This window comes from Cricetulus griseus, chromosome 8 (genome assembly GCF_003668045.3).
Source record: "Cricetulus griseus strain 17A/GY chromosome 8, alternate assembly CriGri-PICRH-1.0, whole genome shotgun sequence".
Lineage (NCBI taxonomy): Eukaryota > Metazoa > Chordata > Mammalia > Rodentia > Cricetidae > Cricetulus > Cricetulus griseus.
Genome location: NC_048601.1, coordinates 21,422,232 through 21,431,124, shown reverse-complemented (window position 1 = coordinate 21,431,124; position 8,893 = coordinate 21,422,232). Strand labels below are relative to the sequence as shown.

General features: G+C 53.3%; 1 protein-coding gene across 3 annotated transcripts; it reads left to right on the top strand.

Annotated features, from left to right (window-relative positions):
- Window positions 1-909: 909 nt before the first annotated feature.
- On the top strand, window positions 910-5,340 carry Pianp (PILR alpha associated neural protein). Of its 3 annotated transcripts, none has more exons than XM_027428273.2 (6): window positions 910-1,075; window positions 1,264-1,323; window positions 1,609-2,114; window positions 2,756-2,837; window positions 3,569-3,790; window positions 4,753-5,340. In XM_027428273.2, the coding sequence occupies exons 2-6, from the start codon at window positions 1,319-1,321 to the stop codon at window positions 4,901-4,903; spliced, it is 966 nt and encodes a 321-aa protein (XP_027284074.1). In that variant the 5' UTR covers window positions 910-1,075; window positions 1,264-1,318; the 3' UTR covers window positions 4,904-5,340. The 3 variants fall into 3 exon arrangements, with proteins under 3 accessions (XP_027284074.1, XP_027284072.1, XP_027284075.1); XM_027428271.2 differs by having other exon boundaries at window positions 910-1,160; XM_027428274.2 differs by having other exon boundaries at window positions 910-1,160; window positions 4,108-4,891.
- Window positions 5,341-8,893: the final 3,553 nt, after the last annotated feature.

The window sequence follows — 8,893 nt, the reverse complement described above, 5'->3', positions numbered from 1 at the left end:
CTCCCTTCTCTAGCCTCTCATCAAGCCCCCTGGCCTATCTCGTTCCTTTTCCTTCGCTTTCACCTGGCCTCCAGCTCTGTCTCCATATGCCTTTAAATTTCAAGAAACAATTCCTAACTCCTCCATCTTTGCTGTTCCGTTTTCCCCCCTATTCCCATTCCTTGCTTTTCTGATTCTGCCTTCAACACGATGTTCTTTTCTAACCCCACGACTTTCTCCTTGTCTCTGAACCCCATCCCTCCACTCTCTTTGCTTCCTTCCTGACCAGGCCGGTCGACCCCTCTCCACCTGCCTGTTCTCCCACTTTCTCCTCCGTGCCATCTTCTCCCTTCAGCGTCCTCTGTGATTCCGCTGTATGCCCCCTTCCCTCCCCATGGCTTCCCAGCTGCTGTACACCTTTCTTCTCACTCTTGACCAACCTTTGCCCCCTCAGCCCATCACACCCCTCACGCCTATTGTCCACCACGCCATTCCCTTCCCCAGCTTATTCCCGGGGAGTGTTCAATGCGCAGATAGAGACTAGGAATTCAGAAGACACAGGGTGTCACATGCCCCTTCTCTCTGGAGACCCCAACCCCTGGGATTCTCCACCCCCAGCTTGGAGACCGCACTTCCTTTGCGAGCCAGCCATCTAGACTCTCCTAGGACTTTGCCCAGGAGAGCCACAGTTGGGGGGTGGCTTCCTTGGAACACCACCCTCTTTCAGAATGCACCTATGCAAAAAAGAACAAAAGTCATGTTCTGTAGCTTTTCTCCCACCTACCATTTTTCTGAAAAAGGCAGCTAGGTTCTGGGCTTCATCGCAGAAGTGCCTGGCACTACAAGAGGTGAGAGGGCTTCTAGCACCCCCCTGCCCTCCAACACGCAGGAAGATTGACTTCCCTTCCCTCCCCCACCCTCAAACTCCCTCCCTAGCGGTAGGTGCTCAGGGAATCACAAGGTTCTTGGCTCTAAATTAAGATCCAAGAAGCCTGAAGCTGTGGGCAGAGGAAGTGAGAAGGAAGGAAGCCAAAGAGACAGGAGTAGACAGACACCGGGGCCAGGAGGCAGCAGGGACCCCTCTGGGATGCTGAAGGTGGGGCTGGGGGCTACTTTAGGGAGTTTTCCCTAAGTGGATGCTGAGAAGCAGTGGATGCTGGGAAGCAGCAGCTGGCTGGCTGGTAATTGTGCAGTGGGGTGGGAGTGGGGGGCATGGAGGGGCAGAACTGGTGGATGGGTGTACACAGGGCAGGTTGGGGTATGACACCCTCATTTTTCCTCCAGTAAAGGCTGAAAATCTGGGTCACAGCTGAGGAAGACCTCAGACACGGAGTGCAGGATGTGGTGAGTTTGGCCCAGCAGAGGGAGCTTGAAGACCACTTTCCCTGAGGGATTGGGCCCTTTCCCGCCTAGGCCAATTCAGGGCTTCAGGAGGACTGACGCCCCCCCCCCCCCCCCGCCCACCCCAAGAAGAGACAAGATGAGGCCAGGGTCTTCCTAACTAACACACGTCTGTTTTAGCAGGGGAACCTGGAGGGAGGTGCCCGAGATTTCTGGTGTGAGCCTGCCCTTCTCATTCATGAGCCCACAGTGACCCGGGTCTCACTTGCTTTTTCTCCCTTCTTATAGGCCTGCTCTATTGCTGTCCCAACTCCTCCCTCTCTGGCCGCTGCTGTTGCTACCCCTCCCACTGCCCGTTCAGGGCTCCTCCCCTCGATCCCCACCAGCCCCGGCCCGTCCCCCCTGCGTCCGGGGTGGCCCCTCAGCCCCTCGCCATGTGTGTGTTTGGGAGCGGGCTCCTCCACCAAGCCGATCCCCACGGGTCCCGAGATCACGTCGGCAAGTTCTGCCGGGCACTGCACCTCCTGCCACCCCATCGGGCTTTGAGGAAGGGCCTCCCTCATCTCAGTACCCCTGGGCTATTGTGTGGGGTCCCACAGTATCTCGGGAGGATGGAGGGGACCCCAACTCTGTCAATCCTGGATTTCTGCCCCTGGACTATGGCTTTGCAGCCCCACATGGGCTGGCTACCCCGCACCCCAACTCAGACTCCATGCGGGATGATGGAGATGGACTCATCCTTGGGGAAACACCTGCTACCTTGAGGCCCTTCCTCTTTGGGGGGCGTGGAGAAGGTGAGTGAGCAGGGCTGGTAGGGTGAGGAGGGTGGTTGAAGACTAAGTCGAAATTGAGGCCTCATCTGCCAGGTTCTAGGCCGGCAAGGATGCAGAGGTAGGGATGCCAACTGCACTCCGAAGGAGCTCAGGTCCACATCTGTTGAAGACAGATGTGTAAACATGTAGGGATGAGTCAACACAATAAACACTCTAAAAGAAACACGGACAGCCTGTTGTTAGGAAAACAGACAAGTGAGAGACTATTTCACCCCGGGGACAGGTCGATTGACATATGAGATAAACCTTAAAAACAGAATGGGTCTTCCTAGCAGAGGGATGCTATGGAGGAAGGTGGCTACCCGGCAATGTGTTAGCACACAGTCTGTGCTGGATGCTGGCTTAGGATAGGGCCAGAGAAGATCATCTGATAACCTCTACCCGGGTCTCTATACTGGAGGATGGTTCTCTCTGACCTTGGAGTCTCATCCTCATCACAGGTATGTGTAAGATTTGGTACATGTCATGTTTGGGAGAAAGTTGATGACAAAGAGCCAGAGTCCAGAGTAGACAGGCAATGTGGCTTCACGGGGCAGTACTCAGCCACTCCCTACTTTGACCCTGCCTCAGGCCTCCCAACAGCTGTCTTCCCTCTTTATCAGGTGTGGACCCTCAGCTTTATGTTACCATCACCATATCCATTATCATTGTTCTTGTGGCTACTGGCATCATCTTCAAGTTCTGGTAAGCCGAGGGAGATGTCTGAAGGCTGGTAAAGGCTGGGCAGAGGGCAAGATCAAGGACAGCCATTTCACGGGAGTAGGAAATCAAGGATGAAGGGAAGAGACTGAAAAAAACTAATTGGAGTGGAGGAGGAGTGGGAGAAACCAGTGTAGATTCCCCCAGAAAAATTCAAGAGTAGTGGGAGGGGCGGGGGATTATTTATCTATACCGGGGACTTTGGTGGGCAGCTCTCCAAGACAGAGAAAACTGAACCAGGCTGCAGAACCCTTTCCTAGGGCTTCTATCCAGGAAGGGGGTGGACGGGGAGGGGGGGACTGGGAGCTTTCTTTGTACACATTTAATGGTGGGTCACATAGTCCTTCACACTTTACTGACAGAATCATTAGACTCAGGTGCCCAAGTCATTAGCTGACTTTAAACTTGAACTAGATCTGCCAAGTTCCTGCAGAGGAGAGAAAGGGCTCCTCTGGGCTTCAGTGTGGCAAGGGGCAGCTTAGAGGGGCTTTGCATTGGTGGGAAGGGGGCACTAAGCCTGTGGCTCTCCAAAGATGGTTTAGAGGGAAGCAGATGGGATAGTTTGATGGGTGCACGGTCTCAGAGGACAGTCTCCGTCCTGTGGAGAAGTTGGAGGTGCCAGGGAAGAAGGGAGAAGCTGGGTTGACCAGAGGTGCTGGCCTAAGATAGAGGGCAATCCAGTGTGTGAAAAGACCTCTTTCCTTCTGATGCACAAGCTGGGACCGCAGCCAGAAGCGGCGCAGGCCCTCAGGGCAGCAAGGTGCCCTGAGGCAGGAGGAGAGCCAGCAACCACTGACAGACCTGTCCCCTGCTGGAGTCACTGTTCTGGGGGCCTTCGGGGACTCACCTACCCCCACCCCTGACCATGAGGAGCCCCGAGGGGGACCCCGGCCTGGGATGCCACAGTCCAAGGGGGCTCCAGCCTTCCAGTTGAACCGGTGAGGGCAGGGGCCAATGGAATGGGAGGGTGAGGAGGGAATGCAACTTAGGTCTCCAGACCTTCAGTGGGTCTTTCTGGGGTGGGTGGTCTTCTCCACATGACTCTCCTGCCTGACCTGGTTCCCGGGCCTCCCAGCTGGTCAGATCCTCTCCTGGGGAAAGGGGACTCCTGCTGTCCGCCCCCCCCCATGTCCTATTGTGCCACTCTTTAATTCCAGTCTGCCCCCTTAACCCCGAGTACCTGCTGTCTTTGCTTCACCTTCAGCTTCAGCCGACCCCTTGGTTCCTGACTATGCACTTTCCCTCTTCCTCTCAGGATTCCCCTGGTGAATCTGTGATGCCCCCCCCTCCATGTTGGGGTGCTGCCAAGCAGGAGGCCAAGTGGCCAGCATAGCCACCATCCACTGAGGGTGGGGCCACCGTAGGGAACTGGGACCATGGTGGGGGGCTCCCAGCCCCTGCCCTTGCACACCACCTGGAACACTCACTGACCCCATGGGCAAGCCCAACTGTCTGCCTCCAGTGGTTGGGGGCTTCCCACACTTGTGACTTTGGGTCCCCCACCCCCACCCTGCACACTCACATAAAAGCCTTGCACACTCCACCGTCCACCCTCACAGGCCATAGCACACTCTCAGCTCTCCATACTGCTCTGCTCTGTGTCCCCGTCCACGGCTGCTCAGCTGGCTCCTAGCCTCTCTCTCTCTCTCTCTCTCTCTCTCTCTCTCTCTCTCTCTCTCCCTCTTGTTGCACATGTTCTATCCCCCTCTGCATTTTCTGTGCCCAACTCAGACTGGGCTGTGCATTTCTGGCCCAATACATGGCATAGAGTACCTACTCTGCCTCAACACCCACTGGTCTAGTTTCTGTGGCCCTTGCATGCTGCCCTAGAGGTGGGTGGGAGGTGAGCTAGGGGCTCCTTGGGCCGTCTGTCATGGCTGCATCTCATTCCATGTCTTAGGTTTCACTGTCCTTCCATCCATCCCATTCCAAGGGCACCGGCATTGCTCCGAGGGCTCCCCCATAGGAATGGGGGCAGTGAGGCCCAATTGCTAAATCCTGTCATCCATCTGAAAGATGGCTTTGGGGGAGTCACCTGCTGCACTACATGAGAAGGGACTCCCATGTCCTCCCTTCCCTCCCAAGTCCCTTGTCTTGTCCGTCTGTCCGGGCTGTCTGTGTGTCTGTGTCTCTGTGGAATTCAGAGCCCCCTGAACAGGTCCTCCTCTTCCCACCCTTCCCGAAGGCCTCCCTAACTGTACCTAGGCTGCCAGGGACTGAAGCCAGCTGGTTCAAGGCCATTGGGAGCTCTGCCCCCACATCCGCCCTTCTCTTCCTGGGTCCCTTCATGTCCCCGTCTCTCCCCTCCTGCCTCTCACCCTTTTCCTCTCCTCAGGTCCTCTTTCTCATTGGTTTCTCCACCTCCCTTCTTCCTCTAACCTGGCTCCTATGCTGTGATATATATTTTTGTATTATCTCTTTCTTCTTGTGGTGATAATCTTGTGGGATGTAAGTTTCAAAATTTTCAAATAAAGCCTTTGCAAGATAATTAAGTGCCCTAGGTTGCCTTATAAGCCCCCCTACACACACACACACACACACACACACACACACACACAGACTGGCAGGAAGGAGAACGGTTAACAAGGGGGAGATGGGGCACTTCTCCAGACTAGACTGTCATCTGGCCTGCTCTACCTGAAGCTGGGAGCTGATGGATGTCTTCACTTGGGACGGGACGGGGGAGCTGAAGGAAGGGTCCAGAGGAGGAAGAGCCCTGCAGGAGAGGAACTGGAGTGAGGAGTGTGGCTGCCTTGTTCCTTGTTAGTGAGGGTCAAAAGAGAGTGAGAGAAGAGAGACAGAGAAAAGGGGGACATTTCTTAGGACAGGCAATGGGACAAGCCAGAAAGTGACTGATTGATTGGAGACAGCGTCTCTCACTCTGTATTCCAGGCTAGATCCCCCCACCTTGGCCTCTTGCATGCTGGGATTACAGGCATGAGTCACCAAGATGGACAAGACAGCTAAGGCAGAGGATAAAGGGTCAGAGGAGAGAAAGATGGAGAAAAAAAAAAAAGTGAGCCACAGGAGAGGGTGCTCTACTTGGTTTATTTTCATCCTTGCTCCTGGACATGTCCCTTACCTACCCACAACTGCCCGCCAAAAGCTATGCTGCACCAGAAGCCTGTGGTTAGCTCATTAGCTTTTCCATTGCGAGGAAGGCATTTGCTGGGCTGTGGGGGTGGAATCAAGGGGTGTGTCTGGGGAGGGAACACAGGCTGCCCAGCTGGGATCAGTCACCTCTGAGGTCCCAATTCTAGGCTTGGCTCTTTAACAGCCCTAGTGAAGCCCACACATCAGCTCCTCAGCTGTTGCTAGGCTCTGTTGCTGTGGTAACCACCCAGGCCTTGCTCACCCCCCAATCTGTGCCTCACCTGCTCCCTGGAAATGGGTAGCCCCAGGGAAGAAGGAGACAATATAGTATCCAAGAGGGCAGTGTGGGCTTCCTGCACTGGACCTGCCTCCATGTGTTTCATCTTTGAAGATATAAATAGCAATGCTGTGTGTGTGTGTGTGTGTGTGTGTGTGTGTGTGTGTGTGTGTGTGTGTGTTGGTGTGTTTTAGATGCTGGGGAGCTGTGCTGTATATTGAGGGAGGTGTGGCTGAACCCCCTAAAGCACACGGTGAGGAGTATGGGGAGGAAGGAGTGTCTCTCTCAGGACAACAGTGGTGTTCAGGACGAACTTCCCCAGAGGAAAGCAGCAAGCTGGCCAGAGTGATGACCAACCAGCAGAGGCAGGAGGTGAAGAAGCCTTCTGAGGAGGCTTCTAGGTGTCAACACACCTAAGGAATCTAGAGGTATCCAAAAAAAGGGAAGCAGGTGGATCTCGAGTTCGAGGCCAATCCAGTCTACAAAGCTACACAGAGAAACCCTGTCTCGAAAAATGAAGGAAGGAAGGAAGGAAGGAAGGAAGGAAGGAAGGAAGGAAGGAAGGAAGAAGGGGGGGAGCTGGAGGAAACTGAAGGTGCAGGGGATGTTGCTGACAGGCCGTGTTAGGAAAGGGATCCGGGGAAGTGAGGGACGCCTCCTTAACCTTTCCAGCTTCCCCCACAGGGCTGGAGCCCTTGCCAGAGGAGAGTGGAAAGGAAAGAGCATTTGGTGCAGAAGGGCAAGGAACTCCTGTTTGGAGGGCTCCCTGCTCTCACCTTCAACAATTCTCTCTTTAAAGGGACAGTGTGACCCTGTGGCTCATTCATATGCAAAAGGCACACATGAAGTCCCCTAATGAAGAAGGAATTAATTGCTGTCTGATTAGGCTGCAGTCCCTCTAAATTTAAATAAATTAAACACACCATTAAAGACACTGGAAGTCTCCCCTGTTCCTTTTCCCCAAAGGAAAGGCAGAAGGCGAAAGGTGGGAGAAAGGAGAGTCTGGATATTTGGATTGCCTAGAGTTGTGCTAGACAGGGTCAGTGCTAACAGTGACAACGCACAGGGCCCTGGGGAACAGACCTTAATTTTCCTCTTTTCTAAAACTTGAACAGACTCAAGTCCTAAGGCAGCTTTGGGTAATAGAGTTATAGAGGGGAAAGAAAGCAAGGGCCAAGCTGCTCTTTTGAAAGTTTCTTGAAGGCTACACGTCACAGGCCTGATTGGAGGAGTCATCTTCTATCGCCAAACCCTCTTTGTTGAGTACATCAAATGACTCAGCCAAGGTTCTCCCGGGCACGTTTCTGGAATGCTTACCATTGTGGCACATACCAAAGCAGGGGATGGGGAAGCCCCCAGGAGCAGGGATCTCCCAGCAGAGCTCAGGGTGTGGAAATGATTCAAGATGGAAAGAAACTGTGCCAGCTGGAGAACCCCAGGCTAAAATTAACAGCCCTCCTCCCCACCATGTCCTCCAGTCACAGCTCTAAAGCCTTGTTCTAGGGACTTAAGTCTCCTTACGGCAGAAGCAGGAGGGCTGCCGGAGGGAGGCACTAGGGCTCAGAGAGTGGTTGATGAATGTATACGGGATGCAGAGCTGGAGAACAGGACTTCTGGGGATTATTGTTTTGCTTCCACATTCCTTTCCTCTCCTCTCCTTCCTTCTTCCTTTTCTCTTTCACCTCCTCCTCCTTTGCAGGCAAAGTCTTCTCTATGTAACCCAGGCTGGCCTGCCTGTAACTCTTAACTCTGCCACAGCTTCTTTGAATGCTGGGATTACAGGTACATGAAGATTGGGCCACTTAAACCTTTATCCTGCTAATTTGCAACTGAATCAACAGACTGAGTGCTGGGCTCAAACATCTGATAAAAAGGAAGAAATGCTCTACATGGTAGCATATCCCTATTAATTCCAGTGCTTGGGTGGTTAGAAGCTCAAGGCCATCTTAGCTATGTGGCAAGTTTGAGAGCTCTGAGAGCATCTCAAAACACCAAACAAATAGCAGTGACAATAAAAACACACTAACAACAAAATAGTGCTGGGGTATCACCGTGAATAACTAATGCGTAGTCCGTGAGATTAGGATAACTTTTAATAGGTAAATGCCAACCAACAGGAAGCCAGAGTGTGCCAAAGCAGCAAGGAAAAGAGAGCTACCATGTACCTTGTCTGTCCCTTTAAACCTCTCACACGTCACCCTGACATCACCTTGACCACACCATGACAGGCCCGGGTCAGGCACTCCTGTAGCCAGCCCTTAGGAGGCGTGATTAAGGTGTCTCCCTACACTGGAGAGATGTAAATCTGAGGATCTGGGTCTGGTGGCTCAGATCTGTGATTCTAGCCCTGGGGAGGCAGGAAGACACCTGGGGCTGGATGACCAGTTGATGTAGTTGAATTGGTGAGCTTTAGGTTCAGTCAGAGACCCACCTCAAAAGAAAAAAAAATGAGCACAGGGATTAAGGAAGACATCTGATGCTGACCTCTGGCCTCCGCTTTCGCACAATACACAAAAACTCAAACCAAAATAAATAAGGGGAGTGGTGTCTGTAATCCAGATTGAGGCAGCAGAATTGGGAGTTCAAAGTTATCCTAGCAAGTTGGTGGCCAGCCTGGACTACAAAAGATTCTGTCTCAAAAAGTAAACAAGACTGCCTGGTCAACCAGGCT

What these genes read in the sequence shown, in the direction of transcription:
- Pianp (XM_027428273.2), top strand. An exon ending in CTTTGGGGGGCGTGGAGAAG is followed by an intron (nt 2,115 to 2,755) that starts GTGAGTGAGCAG and finishes CCTCTTTATCAG; the next exon opens with GTGTGGACCCTCAGCTTTAT. An exon ending in GGCATCATCTTCAAGTTCTG is followed by an intron (nt 2,838 to 3,568) that starts GTAAGCCGAGGG and finishes CTGATGCACAAG; the next exon opens with CTGGGACCGCAGCCAGAAGC.